Source organism: Mustela putorius, unplaced genomic scaffold (genome assembly GCF_011764305.1).
Source record: "Mustela putorius furo isolate JIRA1106 unplaced genomic scaffold, ASM1176430v1.1 tig00000832_pilon_pilon_pilon, whole genome shotgun sequence".
Taxonomy (NCBI): Eukaryota; Metazoa; Chordata; class Mammalia; order Carnivora; family Mustelidae; genus Mustela; species Mustela putorius.
The window spans coordinates 813678-831524 of record NW_025421491.1 but is presented as its reverse complement, the minus strand read 5'-3'; the positions used below and the strand labels follow the sequence as shown (position 1 = coordinate 831524).

The 17847-nt window shown below is 39.8% G+C and overlaps 1 protein-coding gene across 3 annotated transcripts in view; it reads right to left on the bottom strand.

Annotated features, from left to right (window-relative positions):
- The window catches only part of PAXBP1 (PAX3 and PAX7 binding protein 1), a 33662-nt gene extending 17157 nt beyond the window's left edge, over positions 1-16505 (bottom strand). Inside the window, exons 1-8 of one of the 3 annotated variants that reach the window (XM_045085151.1) lie at positions 16005-16505; positions 14419-14547; positions 9851-10045; positions 8572-8793; positions 7915-8018; positions 6341-6558; positions 5623-5812; positions 1879-2002 (exon numbers count right to left, since the gene is read on the bottom strand). In XM_045085151.1, coding sequence (XP_044941086.1) covers positions 1879-2002; positions 5623-5812; positions 6341-6558; positions 7915-8018; positions 8572-8793; positions 9851-10045; positions 14419-14547; positions 16005-16365 — 1543 coding nt within the window. In that variant the 5' untranslated portion in view covers positions 16366-16505. The remainder of the gene's footprint in view (positions 1-1878; positions 2003-5622; positions 5813-6340; positions 6559-7914; positions 8019-8571; positions 8794-9850; positions 10046-14418; positions 14548-16004) is intronic. The other 2 variants (XM_045085150.1, XM_004757506.3) reach the window with 2 other exon arrangements.
- Positions 16506-17847: the final 1342 nt, after the last annotated feature.

Below are 17847 nucleotides of genomic sequence, written 5' to 3'. Positions count from 1 at the left end.
AGATGCCCCTGTTGTACCTCAAAAGAGTTCACACACCACAGGTCAATCAGTTCGAGTCCCAAACTATAGAAACGATTCCTGTCTCTTTATGGGGTATCCTTCATTCAAGAGATATTTTAAAGAATGTTCACTGCTATAATAAATACTTAAAACGTCTCAATGTTTGTAAGATTCTATAGTATATTATGGAGCTAGGAGAGTAGATGACTCGGGGGATAGCCTCCTTCACCTCTCTAAGAACTACATGCAGTAATTGTGGGAAGTTCACAAATCTCAACAGATGAAATGCAGGGTTTTTGGTTTCTTTAAAAAAAGATCAGAAATGGAAGTGATTAACTTCAGTGTCCTATTTAATTTTCCTCCAACATTTAACAATGAATATTCCCCTCCAAGGCAGTATTTTTCTCTTTCTCATTACTTTTCAATTTCTTTCCAACTCTCAGTCTAATTAACATACATCATTCAACCTTTACTTCCAATATCATGTAAATAAATAGCTTCAAATTATAAAGAACAGATAACAGGCAGGAAAAGGTATTTGATGAGATGCACAGCTCATACAAACCGTTTAATTTAAAAAGGAATTAATTTCCTTTCATAGGTTACCTGTAATCTGCCTCAGAAATCTGGTTCTGCCAGGATCTAAACTGATCTGGAAGACCTGCGTTAGTCATCTAGATGCCCAATACGGCAGTAAACCAATTTAAGTTTGTGTGGCAAAAGAAAAAGGACAAAGCCATTCATGTGTCTCAGGTCTGAGTCTCACTCAGCTCCGAGGGCCATATTATCACCTCTTTACAATGGTCCAAAACCCATCCTGCACACAGGATGCCTTCTCAAAGATCCAACATCTAATTTAGGGGACACCCTATGTGACAAAGCAAGGTTTTCAAAAAGAGTAACACTAGGGCCCTTCTTTAACAAGAAGATACTGGTCACCATCCAAGACCTAGCAAAAATCTCTGGGGACAGGACCAAGAAACCTGCATTTTAAATTAATATTACAGGTAATGCTTATGTACACCTCATTTAGAACTGCTGACACAGGGAACAAAGAGATGACAAAAGAAGCCACATGAAATCCAGGCTGGGAAAATCCCTAGCAGAGCACCCAAGAATATGGAGCACAATGGAAAAATGGAATTAAAAGGTTTAAAACTTGTGGTTAAAGAATCTCAGCTAAACTATTTAATGAGATTCCCAATTTTGGTTTTCCATAGCACATCTCTTAATGGAAGGAATATAAACCAAATTTCTGAATTTTTACATTAAAATTTTAAGAACTGGAGACAACAGACTTATTAAAAAACAAACAAACCCAGTATAAAAGGCAAACTAAAGAATATTAAAAAAAAAAAAAATTTGCTTTTCTCCAAGACGTAAAGCTCAAAATCCCCTAATCTTGGAGCTGTATCATTTGTTATGTCATTAAAACCCCCTCTCAGTATTTTCCTTGTCCCCAAACTCAGAATCTTTGACTGTGATCAACAATAGCATTCGTATCAGTGCTATGAACAGGATGAAAATGGTGGTGGTGGGGATCAAATGGGGTCAAGTGATAGTGGTTTTAAGATATAATAGTGTTCTTATCTTCTCTATACTCTGAAGAGTGAAAAAATATGTCCACAGAAGAATAAGATTGATAGAATATCAGTGCACGTTTTTGAACTCCTTTGCAACACTCTATTTTCTTAAACACAATCCAAGGACATGCTGTTGTAACTTTTAGAACTACCTGACACAAGAGCAAGGAAATGTGTTTCTTTAAAGAAAAAAAAAAAAAAAAAAAAAAAAGCTAAGCTCTCTAATTTTCAATTAGGCTGCACTAAGTAAACAAGGTTGTTTAATGAATAATAAAAACCTTCAAGATGGACTGACTTGAATGGCTTGAAAACTCCGAAGATTCATCTTTAATATCATCTTGTCGTCTTTGGACAAGGCGGGAAGCTCGCTGTTTGTACAGCTGATGTATTGCTGATTCAAGTTCATTAATCAGTGGCACCTGTAAAAATACAACACACTCCGTAACACCAAACTCCTCAGTTGCTTACTTAGTTGAGGGTTCCACACTATTTCCGGATTTCTGAAAAAGTACTCTCTATGGACAGAACAATCATGAACTCCCAATGGGACACAAACTGCAATTCAGTTCTACGATGTTTGGGAAACATCTCTTCTTTTAATCCATTTATACAGTTATAATGTCCAGTGCCTAGTTATTGGAGTAAAAGTTTGGTTAGGAAACTTAATACTTCAGTATTAGTAAAGAGAGCAAGTAAAGAAATGTCAAAAACTGTAGTGCTTTTCTTTCAGAATAAAGTACTTGCAAGTTTTTTAAAGTCCATTTTTAGTTTTCCAGCAGCATGATCTACCTCAGAATTTTTGTAGCTTAAAATAAACCATTATTGCTGTGCAGTACCAAAAAAAAGGCAAGGGCTCCATGAGCAGGTAAGAATGGGAGTCTGATAACTGCCCAATTCTGGACACTTAAACTGCTCTGCCACATGTACGTGCCAAGTACCTTAACAGTAATGTAGGAATGTCACACTACACTGTAGCTTTACTACACATTCTTAAAGTTGAACTGCATTCACTTACAGCAGTGAGGCAACATTTCCAGCTTTCACTAACCTAGTATCAATATCTCAAACTCAGAAAGCTAGTAAATATTTAAATTTTTCTATATTTTGTAATGAAATAATAAAATTCATCACATGAGTTATCAGTTTACAAAGTCAATGAATTTTTCCAGGCTAATACCCACAGCTAAGCATTCACTCAGTTCATACAGAGTACAAAAGCTTAGAGAAGGAAACCTCACTTAAAAAGAAAAAAAAAAAAAACAGAAAACTTTATCAATATCTTATCTTATAAACCAAATGCTATGAAACTTTCACAAAACACTAACAACCACTACACATACCTGAGGAAACCAGAAATTCTAGTTTCCTGATGGTTAGTGCAAATGGAAAACACATTATTTAGTTTGGGAACACTGGCACCAAGTGTTATAGCAGCTTCCTGAACTGAACAGACTGCAAATGGAAAATAAAAAAAGGTAGGTGGAATTCAAAGATGTCTGTAATAAAAGCAACTTTATACACTTGCATGATTCTGTTGAAAAAGTAGCAAATGTTCACAGAAAGATCAAACTGATGGAGTTATTTTAATCTCTAATATGCCACACCATGGGCAACAATGTCCCCAAATCTGCACTGATTATCTTAGACAGCTGGGCCCACAGGCTCGATCTTTAAAATTTACAATGAGTAAATTTTTTTTTTTTTAAGTATTTAGTGCTGTATTACTGGACTTACACTTCTCCACCCCCTTATTTTTTCCACACCAAACAGGATGAAAAGTAAATGTACCTATATATCTAAGGTGCATTCTTACAGTCCTGGAGATTATTAACATTCCTCTACTGTGAGAGCTACACACCTAAGGTTGCATCAGACAGAGTTATTCAATTTACAGTTAAAAATTCTGATAATGTAAATTTTCTGTTTCGGTAACTGGAATGCCTTTCAACAAAGCTGAGAAAATTCTGAGAATAAAAACCTTCAAACACATTTTTCAGCTCTCTCTCATGTTTTTTAACATTATTGATTTTGTCTCAAGAGTATGCACCATGACAATTTCTTTACCCTCTCCAAACTCAAAACTGTTCTTGACTAATTTTATTTCAAGACCAAATTTAAGGTGACGAACACAAGAAGGAAGATGCATTACAGGGAAACAAAACAATGGAAAGTTAAAATGATCTTTAAATAATTAAAAAATCTCAATTCAAAACTACTTAAACTTTCATAACAAAAGAGAAAAAAAAACAAAAAAATTATCTTCCTATGGCCTTAACAAATTTTTATAGTATAAAATGAATATTCACATGTATCTAATTATTCTTAAATATTTCCAAGGCGACAATATATGACAATATCAACTTAGAAGCAGTCTCTTAATAAAACTCAATGCATATGAAAATGTCAAAATGAAATAAAATACTCATCCTTAAAAGAAAGGATTATCTACCCTGTAAGTGACTCTGAAACCACATTAGCACATCTGAAGTGATTTCTCTAGGAACGTGGTAACTGATCACGATCAATAAAGTATATACTACTTATTTCTAAAACAGCAATTAAAAAATTATATGAACTAGGCGTTCTAGTAGTCTCTTTAGTTCAAGAATGACATAATCTAGTTGATCACATTACCATCAATTTTTAAGAGTTAAGCTTACAGTTACAACTATTTAAGTTGACAAAGTTCTAAAGCAGAGGCTCATCTACTTCCAGGAAAAAACTCCACAGGGACAAACCTCACTTACAAAGTATGGTTTAAGACAAAGATCCTTTCTCCAGCCACAAAAAGTTATTAGACTCCCACCATTTCCGCTGGGCTCAAAAGGACTTTATTAATAGGAAGGACACAACCACCAGCTCTGACACCTATGTCTACTTCCCACCTTGACTCTAGCCCCCTGCAGAGTCAAACCTAGGTTTCTTTCCCACCTTTGCACTTGTCACCCTAAGCCAGTGATCTGCCACAAGGAATATCATTGCTCAGACTACAGTTGCTTGTCCAGAAATCAGGTGGTAAGACAAGAATGTGATAAATGCTACAGATAAGACCCAGTGAATGCTATCTCAGCCTACATCAGATCACAGACTGTCTAGAACCATCAAGACCCAGGAGGAAGACAGGCTTGCAGTGTTCTTTTGTGAGTCTTTGGCTTTAGGGTATTGAAGTAATAAGAAGAGATGACAAAATGCTCCTTCAAACATACTATGCTTACAGATTCTATGCTAACCCACACAGCCAAGAAAAAGGGGAAAATGTGCCTTCTAATTCTGAATCACTTGGAAGTTTAGAGATAGGATATTCAAGGATGTTAATTTTTCTTTAAGTTTACAAATGCTTAATAAACCAATGCACCAAATACATTTATCTTAAAAAAGAAAAATCAATTAAGAGGTCATTTGAGAAGAGGATCCTATGTACAGCTAATTTTAAAAATGCAAATAACCAGTATAGTAGAATGCAAAAAACTATTCCAAGTGACTAGCATACAAAGAAACAAAAAACAAACTTGGAAGAAATGAGGCCTTCAAAGAAATTATGACCAATGTTACAGTTCCTGAAATGGACAAAGCATAGGCTTATTTAGATTAAAAACTCTCAGCAGCAATGGTGACCAACTTTATTTAGAGTTAAAAGAAAAAAAAAAACTAATAAAATTTTGCGACTTCATGCCTATTTGGAATAATCTGTAGAAACAGTTTAAAAAGAAGTTTAGACCTAAACCGTAAAAAAGAAAATTCTACCAGAGTCCCTTATATTCCAATTTTTCAGGGCAGGCCAAATCTACCAGTATATTAAGCACAACTTGCCAAAGTCTTATTTAAATACGCTTTCTCTTTTTTGTTTTCAGCAAAGGCACTGTTTTGCCACCCCCAAGATAGAGTGTCGCTAATGAAGGAAATGAAGCATGGCTTTTCATCACTTCTAGAGCTGAGTTCAGTGTACACTTGTGAGAAATACAGAAAAGATCTAAACAAGGTCGTCTAGACCTCCCTTATTTTGCCTTAGTCAAAGAGATTAATATTTTTGCATTCTTACCTTTTCACTGAAACACTCAAGCAAGTCTTGGACATACCCTCGCATTTCTTGCAAAAATTTATACCGTTCACCAATACCCCCAGAAGACCCTTCTAATCTTTCAATAGCCCTGGTAGAGTCCACTCGGCTTTGCAGATGTTTCTCATGCTGCTGTCGATTTGTTTTGTGCAGTTCTTTCATGGAGTCCAACCTTAAGAACACAAAAGGATAAATATAACACATTTACATCCAAAAATCTATGCTGTCAGGACTCTTGCAATATTATAATAATGCACTTAGTTCCACTATTAGAATTTAAAAATACTTGGGAGTGCCATCTTTTCATCTGTACTGCTTTTTTGTCAAAAAGAAAAAGAAAAAGAAAAAGAAAAAGAAAGCAGTTTACAGACTTCATATAAAGTTATTTGGTGTGCTAACCAAAATCTGTTTTGCTTTTCCCCCCATATCTTGACTACACTTTTCAGAGTCCAAGAGGTACGAACTCAGAACTGTCTTCAACAAGATCATGGAGTGGCATTTTTTATAACTTTTCGAGGCTTCCACAGAAGTAATCCAAGAAGGTAGCAGAACAAAGTATGAAGTCATCTTCTGTTTAGCTTTTGAAGATGGGCCAGTGAATCTTCTTTGCCGATATTCTGCATCTGCTACCCCAGACTACATGTTGCCTGAGGGAACAGAAAGCTAGAGGACAGGTCTTTAAGAAGTTGATCTGCCCTACCTGTCTTTAAGCTGTTTCTTTACCAAATCAATAGTAACGGGAGTCATCTCATTACTGGGAGTTTTGAAAGGGACTGTATTATCTGTTTTTTGAGATTTGGCATCAGATGATCCATAGGCAGTATAACTATAAGGAATGCCATAGGAGGAACCATAAGGCATCGTCTGGTAAGTGTTCTGGTAGTACATATTCACTTCAGTGGGCTGACTTGATTGAACCTAGAAAAAGAAATGGGATACATGTGAATTGGGGTTAAAAAAAAAAAACCAGCAAAAATTATACCATTTTCCAAATACTATGTTAATTAAAATAAATAGTTGCAGAGCTCTTCAGAATCAATTAAAGGTAGGGCCGGATGAACATCCTAACTCTAATGGGATGACCAGATTCATTTCTTTCTTTTTATAAATTTCTTTTCAGTGTAACAGAATTCATTGTTTACGCACTACACCCAGTGCTCCATGCAATATGTACCCTCCATAATACCCACCACCTGGCTCCCCCAACCTCCCACTCCCCACCGCTTCAAAACCCTGACTAGACTCATTTCTAATAATTTTCAGGAAAACATGATATCAAAGAAGTTTAGAGTTGAAAGGGACATAAAGAATAATCCAAGGCCACCATGTTATCAATGGAAAAGAACAAATGACTTGTTGTAAGAAGAGAATAAATAGATAGCAGATACTAGAGAATGCCATCTAAGTACCCTATTTTCTTAATGTAAGCCAAACATGCACAAAATTCTGTGTCAAAACACCGGTAACAAAAATAGTTTACATTTATGCAACATTTCCACTGTTCTACTTAATTCTATAAAGCAAATTGTTATAACTATTAAGGAATAGACTTTTCATCTACAGTTAAGTTTTTGTATCACAGAGAACTCCATCTTCCACAAAATAATTTCTAAAGTCAGAAATAATAAGCTCTACAGAAAAGAAAGATTTCATGTGAACAGTGGTTCTCAAGTTCAGTGTGCATCAGGATGACCTGGGAGTGGCGGCTGTGCCACCCCCCCCTTCTCATTCACTGATCTCAAGAGGGTGAGAATTTGCATTTCTAACAAACTCCCAGCTGCTGCTGCTGCTGCTAGTGGTTGAAAGGCCACTCTGAGAAACACTGATGTACAAAATCAGAAATCTTTCCATCATTCTTTTTTTTTTTTTTAAGACTTTATTTATTTATTTGACAGAGAGAGAAATCACAAGTAGCAGAGAGGCAGGCAGAGAGAGAGGGGGGAAGCAGGCTCCCCGCTGAGCAGAGAGCCTGACATAGGGCTGGATCCCAGGACTTTGAGATCATGACTGAGCCAAAGGCAGAGGCTTAATCCTCTAAGCCAAAAATTGGGGCCCCAATTTTTCCATCATTCTGGCTATAAAAAGCAAAAAGTAATACAGTTTCTTTTAAAAGCTTATTGGAATTTAACTTTATGTGATTTTCTTAATTACATTAGTTGAATGAATGTCAAAGATTCAGTTCAACAGTGCAATACGTTTTTAACTCAACAAAACAGGCAATAAAGGTTTTCCCTTTACTTTTTAATTTTTGAAGTGAAATCCTGCAGCTCTTACCTGAGGGATATTAATTCCTTTTCTTATTTGCTCCTGTTCCCATCGGCTGAGCTCTTCATCTTGTTCTCCAGTTACTAAGGCATCATCATCGCTCCCCTCGATGCCTGCAGTCATGGCAGTGAAGAAAATTAAATATCAGAAAAGCAGGGAGGGAAGAGTTGCTATCCTGACACTTCGCAAAGATTAAGCAAACCACTATTCATTCAGTCTCCCTAAAACGTCAATCATGAGCTCCTCTCCTTTGATACTCCTGACTTTGTCTTAGCCAAGGGTATCCCTTGAAGCAAAAGGATAAGTATTACATAATCTTAAAACTTTAGGAGGGTCTCCTAATCTGTGAGCTTGACATCAAATTGACAAAGGGAAGAACAAAACCTGAAAACCTCTAAAGAATGTTAAGCTGATTACATAAATTTATGCATGTAAAGTGCCCCTAACACAACACTGCCTACTCAGGAAGTGCTCAATAAACATTCACTATCACAATCGTGCTTTGGCTTCAAAAAAATTCCAGTAAGACACTTGTACCCAAGCAAAAACAGTCCTCAAACATTAAATATAGTTAAGTCAATGTGGGTACTTTGTTTGACTCTATTTAATAGCAAATCAAATTCAACAGCAATGCAACAGGCTTATTATCTTATTAAATCAAGTTACCTATTTCCTCAGCGATTTTTTGTCTTTGTGACTTTTCCTTCACAGAAAAAACTATGCGGCGCTTCTCATCATCATCTTCATCATCGCTGGCATCATTCTCGTCTTCTCTAACAAGGCGGCCTTTACCAGGCTCATTGTCATGAGGAGTGAAATCTCCTAATTCTCGGGCCATTTGACGCTTCTTCCTTGCAGCATGTATAAAAGCTGCATCGGGAATTTCTCCTGCAAACATATGGCAAGGATTATGAAAGACGGAGATATCAAGGTGTAACATTTCTAGTTTCTTGAAAATATGAGGGGTAAAATAATCTCACCAAGAGAACCCTGTTGTAGGGATGGTCTAATGTTAGTTGCTGGTGCCCCCTTCCCAAACTGTGCCTATAGTCCAACTAATTTACTTTGAATTTAGCTTAAATGGAAACTAGAAGTTGCTATAAGAACACTAAAATATATATATATGTAATGGCAATACGTATGAGAAAGAAGGGAAGGGAAAATCCACCACAGCAACTTTAACTGACTTTTTTTCATTTTTCAGAAATAAAAGTAATCAAATCATATTACTGAACTAGAAAGCAAACAATAAAAACGGTGCCCACGAATACATCACTCTGTACTTAATTTTGCCTCATATTAAAGCACAGTATGTTTTTTCCATGCTGTTCGGCATAAATACAATTTTTAAAGGCCTAACAATATTCCTGGACAAGATAAAGCATAACCTACTACATAATCGAACTGACCTTTCACCTACAGTAAAAATTAATGCTTCGCTACTTGTCTAATGTTATTTTAATAGCTTTGGAACTTCCCATCATGTAAACGTATCTTAATTTGCTACGCTGCTCCTCCCACGCTACACACTTTTATTGGGAAACTGGTCACCCGGTAAAGAGATTTGCGAACTATTTCTTAGAAGTAAAAGGAAGAGTGTGGGGGCATAACACTAATAGCAATTACTTTTGCTTTTAGTAGATTTCTAAAAGTTAAGTTTAAGTCTAAATCTGAAATACATTAAAAAAAGAAAAAATTTTAGTCCCATCTATCCATTTACTTTAAGCCCCACATTTGCTCTGATTAACAAAAGTGCCTGAGAATGAACCTAGAAAAACTGGGAAGTTTCTAGTTCTTTCACTTTATTTGCAAAAGGAAACACCTGGGCTTCCAACAGGAGCGTCATAGGAAATGCCACTTAGCTATCGCCTTCTTTCACCATCTTTCCACATGGCCCCTCCTTGGGGGCTTCCTTCATTTCTGAAAAGTATCTGCAAATACACACCTGGACGGAGAACATTCAAAGAAGATAAAGCGTTTGAAAAGGCTCCACCAGCTTTCGGCTTTTCTTCCTCCTTCTCACTTTCCATATCCATTTCATCTTCACCGTGTTCACTGATGATCAGCCCATCCTCTTGACTGGTGTCCTTAACATGTCCTGTTTTGTCCAAAGGTGGTTCACCTACATTTGTGAAAAAAGCTATTAAAATATATTTAAAATAGAATGTATAGATTAAGTAGGCACTACTTTATTTGTTTATAGGCTTAATTTGTCTCAGTTTAAACCATTTTAATTATTTATAAAAAAGTCAAACCACTAATGTATGAAAAGGAAATATCCAATAATAGGCATTAATTGGGAAGTAAAAGTAATACAGGAGTCAAAGGGGTGCATTGGCGGTTCTGCTCAATTTCGGTTTGAGTTCATTTAATCAAAATTTTATTAAATTTATCAAAATTAACTGTTTCTTCCTCTGAACTCCCACTGGTAAATGTTCATACCTCTTTGAAGCACTATTTCACTTAGTATCAGCATTTCATTAAACTCTAAGCCCCTTTGAGGCAGCTTTCTATCAAGAACAGTGTTTATGGACCACATACACCTCTCTGTAATGAATACTTCAGGATTATCTTCATCATTCACAACCATTTGTCATCCACCACCTGAAGGGGTAAGACCCAAAAGCCATGTTTATACAATCTAACTCTGACCCCACTGTTGTGAGTGAATGTTCAAGCATGTTTTGTGACCAAAACAGAGACAACCTAATTCTCTTTCCGGGAACCTGGAACTGAGACAGCGAGGCAAGTCAGAGACCAGGTGGCACTAAAAACAACAACATGTAAACCCGGAAGGGGGCTGCAGGAGTGCCATATTCTACCATATGGACAGTGTGCTCCCTAATTCTGAGGCCTTTCACAAGACGAGTTGTAACACTGCTTTCCTGCCACTGCAGTCCAGGAGGCATCACTGTAACTGTACGGAGCTTTACATCCTTGTAACTAAATAATCCTACTGCACCATCAATTGCAGGCAAAAATCAAGAAAATCAAAGTGTTTTGCACCTCGGGCACTGCACCTTGCACACAACAGACACAAAGAATATAATGAAATAGTACAAGTTTATTCTAAATATGATATTCTTCTCGTTTCCCTAGTTATATTCCACTCCCAAAAAGCATTTCAAAGATTCTCTATTCTTTTCAAACCATATTCCATTCCCCTCAATAGTAATCGAAGGGATAATACCACTTCCCCACACACACACTTTACACTTTACTAAGATTTAGGTCATTATGCCTTAGGCTCCCCAGTTTCCTCATCTGCCATCCTAACTCATTAGCCAAAGCCTTCCTTCTGAAGTGCATTCTGATGCTGTGAGATTTAAAAATTCATCTTATCAGACTGATACGGTTAGATGGGAGTCAAAAACAACCCATTTCCTTATACTCTAAACCCAAACTAAATCAATGGCTTTTAACAGAACTGTGAAAGGTCATATATGTTCAGATAAAGATTTCTGCATATTTTAAAAGACCAAGCAAATACATTTTATGATCAAACCCATACAGGTGCACAACGTGGTTACAGTTGAATTTTTGTTAGTGGACATTTATTATCTTTCAAGATGTCTTTGTAAAGAGATACTAAATAACCTTTCTCTAGGCTCTCAGATGACCCTCAATTTCTTCTACTACCAAATCAGGAAACTTATTCCCATGAACATTCTCTTTACCTTAAACACAGGTTTCTCCTTATCAAAAAACTTCTCTTTGATCCCAATGGTCCCTCTGGTGACTCTCCTCTACTTCTCTCTCTGACAAACTTCTAGAAAGCAGTGTGTTGCCTTCTACTTCACCAACTTGTGCCTCAACCTGGGCAAATAGCCTTTGATTTCTTTCAGTCCAAGCTCCCATACCAGCTAACCCAATGACTGAAGCTACAATGAATTCATACAGTATTGTTGAGCCCTTTAGCAAAAGATGTTCCTTCATCCAAACAGATAGAGCTTGGCTAGCAGACTTGTCTCTTCTGCCAAACACCCTCCTCCAGAAAAAAAACAATAGCAACACTGCCTATGGCCTCTCCTTGGTCCTTTCATTCTGACTTTTCTGGTACTTTTTCATACAAATGAGCATCATCATCTCAAAACTTTTCCTATCTCTTTTTTGGCCTTAATGATTTTATTTAGTAAATCCTCTTCTCTGTGTGTACGCTTATTAAAGGTAGAAGTCTCTGTCACAGACAAAGGTCACAGGTCACAGAAGAGCTCATAAATTCCAGACTCGCTTCAATTTCTAAGTGCTCCTTTCTCAATTCTCCTGACCTTATCTGCGCTATTATATTGCATGCAGTTGGGTTTTCAAAAGATTTGGGAAAAAAAGCAGTTTCCTAGACTCTGAAATAATTGGTTCCCCTAAAAATACTTCTCTTCCTACCTGCCTTCCCTATTTCTATATATAACACAGCATTTTTCTCTGTCACTGTGTCACAAAAGTTCAGAGTCTGTTTCTTTTAAATCCAACAGCTAAAGTATATATCAAGCCTACCGATTTTTCCCTTGGAATGTTTTTCAAATAATCCTTTCTTTCAAATAATCCTTTCTTTCTTCTCCCACACCCATAAGTGAACAGCTTTAACTCATCCAAAATTTCCCATTCAGTCAGGAAAAGCCTCAGTGTCACTCAACTAAGACCTTTTTAAACACACTATTAATGGATCAAAACCGGCCCTTGATTTTAAAACTGTTTTAGGCCTCCAATCTCTCCTTGTGCCAATCCATTCTGCATGTTAATACCAGGTTAAAGTTTCAAAAGGCATTTATCATGTCACCATCTTGGCAGGCCACCCAACAGCAACTCTAAACCCCTTACTGGATACTAAACATCCTTCATAATCTGTCAACAACGTACCTTTCACGCTAAACCTCTACTTCCTCTATAAATCATCCACTTTGACCTGACAGATGTACTTGCTCTTAACTCAGTCACTTTAAAATATGGTAATACACCCATCATCTTCCCTCTTCCATCTTTTGGAATTTAAATGATCAAAAATCCACTTTCATGGGGCATCTGGGTGGCTCAGTGGGTTAAGCCTCCGCCTTTAGCTCGGGTAATGATCTCAGGGTCTTGGGATCGAGTCCTACATCGGGCTCTCTGCTCGGCAGGGAGCCTGCTTCCTCCTCTCTCTCTCTCTCTCTGCCTACTTGTGATCTCTCTCTGCCAAAAAAATAAATAAATAAAATCTTTGGGAAAAAAAAAATCCACTTTCGTATTCTACTTTACATATGACATTCCTTCTCCTGACTCTTAAAAAAAAAAAAAAAGCAGTTCCTCTTTAAACCATTTTGCCAAACACTGGGTCCAATTATACATTTAAGTGATGCTGTCTCCAAAATTAGACTATAAATTTGAGATATAATGACATACTTTTTCACATTAAGCCTGAGGCTGAGAACCCATGAAATAATAATTCTATCCTTAATTCCACAGAATAAAAAGGTTGCCCTAAGACATATACATGAGAATAACTCAGACCACAGGATATTATAATGGATCCACTTCCCTCCAAGACAAATAACGTCTTAAAACTGTTAAGCTTCAGTTGTGAAAGGGTGTTGAGAAATGTCTGTACAATGTAGGCAGGAGTCTCACACTGAGGAGTCGTCATCCACATATCTGATAGGGCTGCTGAATGAGAAAGTATTATCAAGAAACATTAAAACAAGGGTGTTCAGGGACACCTGGGTGGCTCAGTTGGTTGAGCAGCTGCCTTCGGCTCAGGTCATGATCCCAGGGCCCTGGGTTCAAGTCCTGCATCGGGCTCCTTGCTCACAGGGAGCCTGCTTCTCTCTCTGCCTCTACCTGCCACTCTGCCTGCTTGTGCTCTCTCTCTCTGAGAAATAAATAAAATCTTAAAACAAAAACAAGGTGTTCCTCAAAGTTCTGCAAGAATTAAACTAACTGCGGAAATACCACCAAAGAACTGAACATCTGTCTCTATAAAATCCAAGTACAGGAACTTACACAATACTATCTTAAACCAGAATAAATCTGGGTCTCAGGCTTAAGTGGGAAACTTCCTTTCTCTGGTTAATAGCAGTCTGAACACTAGCAGGAAAATTGGAGGAAGATTCAGGTGTTACAGCAGAAACTTTCCGATGGCAAGGACTCTGTCTTTTTAAAAAATGCATTTACTGGGATGCCTGAGTGGCTCAGTCGGTTAAGCGTCTGCCTTCGGCTCAGGTCATGATCCCAGGCTCCTGGGATCGGGTCCCATATCAGGCTCCTTGCTCAACAGGGAAGCCTGCTTCTCCCCGTTGCTTGTGCTTATCCCCACCCCTGACAAAAAAGAAAGAAAGAAAGAAAGAAAGAAAGAAAGAAAGAAATAGCATTTACCTGTATTAGAATTAAATAACAGAACTGTATCAATACTCAATCTGGACCTTTGACAACAGCAGAATCAACTGAACAAACTCATGATATATACAGCAAAAACACTCAATCAATCCCTGTGAAAAGAGCTTTCATTTTGTTATTTCAAATGAATCCTATTAGTTTGGTACTTACTGTCTGTTGATGAGTTGAGTTCTGTTTTAATCTTTGATTTTTCAAGATCTTCTTTATATTCTTTCTTAAGTAACTTTACTATCTTTTTGCTGTAACTTGATTTCTTCACTTTGAAAACTTCTTCGTTTTCTAAGAAAAGAAATTAAATGAAGTCTGTAGCAACCATTTCAGACAGTATCTTCCCATCTAACTTTCACATGGTCTTAATGTGCTTTTTGCATTCACCAAATGGATACTCATACACCCCAAAGCATTACATAATTTGAAATTATTCCAAATCTGTCACAGACTCTCAAAAGCTGTCCACTTCATAAATTAACCTATATAATGCAAATATGAAACTTTCTGAAAGGCACTTGTGACTACACAAAATTTTTCTATGTCCTATTGTCTTCCTCAGTAGAAAAACAAAAACACTGAAAAAGCACTTAATCACTTTATTTTAAGAAAAAACAATATCCAAAGTCAAAAGATGCTGGGTAAGAGAGCTGTCAAGTCTGAGTAAATCTATAACCATCACAACATGACATATTTCAAGACTAAGCTGAGAGCAAAGCACTTTTCAAAATTAAGTTTTGGTAAGTATCCACCGTCTCTGATTTGAAAATTTTAAAGTCAAATGCAAACACTTTACCGAATAGTTTCTGCATCATCGTAAAAAAAAAAAAAAAAAAAAAAAAAAAAATCTGGGGGTGGTCCTCTCAAACAAATAAATAACAGAAGGCCAAAGAGAAACAGAAAGGCCCGCCTTCCTGGAAAGATGAGAGAATCTTGCATCAATATACAAGTGAGATATCCAAAAGTCTCTCTTTTTTTGTAACATGCACTTAATTGGGTTACATACACATGCAACTGTTCGGGAAGTTAGATTTAAGGCTTATATATAATCAGAAATCCAAATCCACTGCAACCTAGCCTCTTGCACCCGACTGGATAAATTGCTTTCAATCTCTATTACACCGTCTCTCTTCATTGTCCAAAAATCAATGCGAGGAAAGCGGTACATCTGTACCCCTTATTTTCATGGAGAAACTGAGGCTCGGCGTCTGCAAGGGGCTGGCCCAAGGTCACTCACAGCCAGAGCTTCAGCTCCGGGGACTCTGTCCCCAGATTGAGGATTCCTCTTTACAAACCCAGCCTTCTTGGTCAAGGATGTGTGGACAGATCCCCCCCCGAGGCGTGGACACAGTGACCTGCAGAGGACTCAGACCGGGCCACGAGCAGACAGGGGATCCAACTCAAGTTCACCCTGAAACACACCCGCCAGGAAAAAAGCAGGACAGGGGGCACTTTATTCCCACTTGACAAACTCAGAAGGACGGATCTGAGCTCCTGGCCCTCAGAGCAGGAAATGCACAGGAGGACGGTGAGGAGGAGGCGGTTGTTAAGAAAAGGCTGGTGGTGGCGCGGGAACGCGTCCTCCGCCAGGAGCAGAAGGCCGGAGGCGGGGAAAGATGTGCAGCAGGGCGGGCGCGAAGGGGCTCTGTTCCGGGCTGCGGGGGCTGGGCGTCCAGGGAATGCGGGGACTAAAAGTGGGGGCCCAGGGTAGGGAGGCTGGGGTCTGGGGTCCGAAGCGCGGCGGTTACCTTCCTCCTCGTCCTGGAAGCTGAGCAGGCTGGCGCGGGGTACCTCTTTGTTCTCTCGCGGCCTCTTGCGCGGCTTCAGCCCATTGCCGGGCTCCGCGCCGCCGGGGAAGCAGCCCCCGGCCTCAGCCCCGGAGCCCGGGGTCAGCGCGGAAGGAGGCAGCAGCCCGGGGCCCTGCAGCGACTCCCCCCCAGGGGCCCTGTCGCCGCCGCCGCCGCTGCCGCCGCCGCCAGAGCCCGGTTCTTCGCCGGTGCCCGGCGGCGGCAGCAACGGTGGCGGCTCCTGCTCCTCATCGCGCTCTCGCTCCTCCTCCTCCGAGTCATTCCGCTTGCGCACGTTCACTCGCCGGGCCTTTCGGAACATTCCCGCGGCTCGCACGGCGGTCTCACACCCGCTCCCACACCGCGGCCCCGGCGGCGGCAAGCTCGCGACGGCGCACGCGCGCACTCTGGGGCGCCAGCCGGGTCCCGTCTTCCCTCAGTCTACCGCGCACCACCGAGCGCGCATGCGCTCGCACCCTCCCTACGTGGAGAGAGAGAGAGAGAGCTCCGTCCCTCTCGCGAGAACGTCAGCTTTTTGCGCTGTCCTCTGTCGGCGTGGAGGACTGTTGGCACGGAACTCTGGGAATCCGGGGCAATCCGACCGGTCACAAAGAGGATCATAGAGACGGAGAGGAGAGAGTGGGCTCGGTTGACTCGCGGCCCACGGTGCTGCAGTGCGTCTTCCGCTCTTACGCAGAGTAGTCAGTCAGGAGAGGAAACCTCCCGCCAAGGTCTGGGAGGGGCAAAGAGAGCGGGAGGAGGAGGAGAGAAAGGAGCGGGAGGAGGAGGGTTGAAAAGAGAGGAAAGTAGAGAAGGACGGGGTGGGGGAGGAGCCAGAAAGAGGAACCGGGTTAGGGGAGTCAAAATAGGGTCCCGGGGTGGATGGTCTACCCCAAACTAAGTTGACTTGTGCTGTGGTAATAATTACGAACTCTCTTGGGTCACACTTCGTATTTCTGTATCTTTGGAGCTGCAAAGCACTTTGAAAAGCATTGAATCCCATTTATGATCAACGGTTACCTGGCCTGGTGTGTTGGCCCCTTTCTCGGTTACGCGCAAAGCCAAAGTGTTTCAGCGTTTGGGAAAGAATGCCAGGTCTGCGAGCAGCTCGGAAACCCAGCTAATTTCGGAAACGGAAGGGACATGGGCTTGCCGGAGTGGGGCTGGTTGTGGCGCCCTTCAGCCTTGCGTCACAGACGTCGCCGCCGTCACGGTCCAAACGGGCAAGGCCCCCTCCGGTACCGGACCGTGCGGTCGCACTCACAGCCTTGCCCTTCGTATCAACAGACTGGAGGCCTTTTCCTGCACGTGCGGGCGCATATGTGAATTCGTTTTCATGTCTCAAAATCCGAAAGGTTACCAAGGGCCTTCCTATAGTGAAAAGAGCCCACCCCTCCCCAGAAGCTTTCCAGTAACGCAGGAATTAAAATCCTCACGACCCCCCTGGGATACTCTATGAACATAAAAGCAAATAAGTGTATCTTTATGAATTACCTTTTTACGCGTATTTGTTTTTAGTTGAACGTACATTGGAGTTCGGTGTATGTCCATACATAAAGTTGGCTTTCCTTTTACCCAGGGGCCTACCGATCTATTGTTGGAATGTACCATGATTTATTAAACCAGCCCCATAAAAGTTGATATTAAGGTTATTTCTCATCTTGTTGTAATATTCAATGCCACAGTGAAAAGCTTTGGAAAATGGTCACACCCGGAGAATGAAACAGAATTGGAAGTACTAGATCCAAACGTGTGCATTTATATTTTTGCAAATTCTAAATTGTGCTTTATAGAATCTATGCTT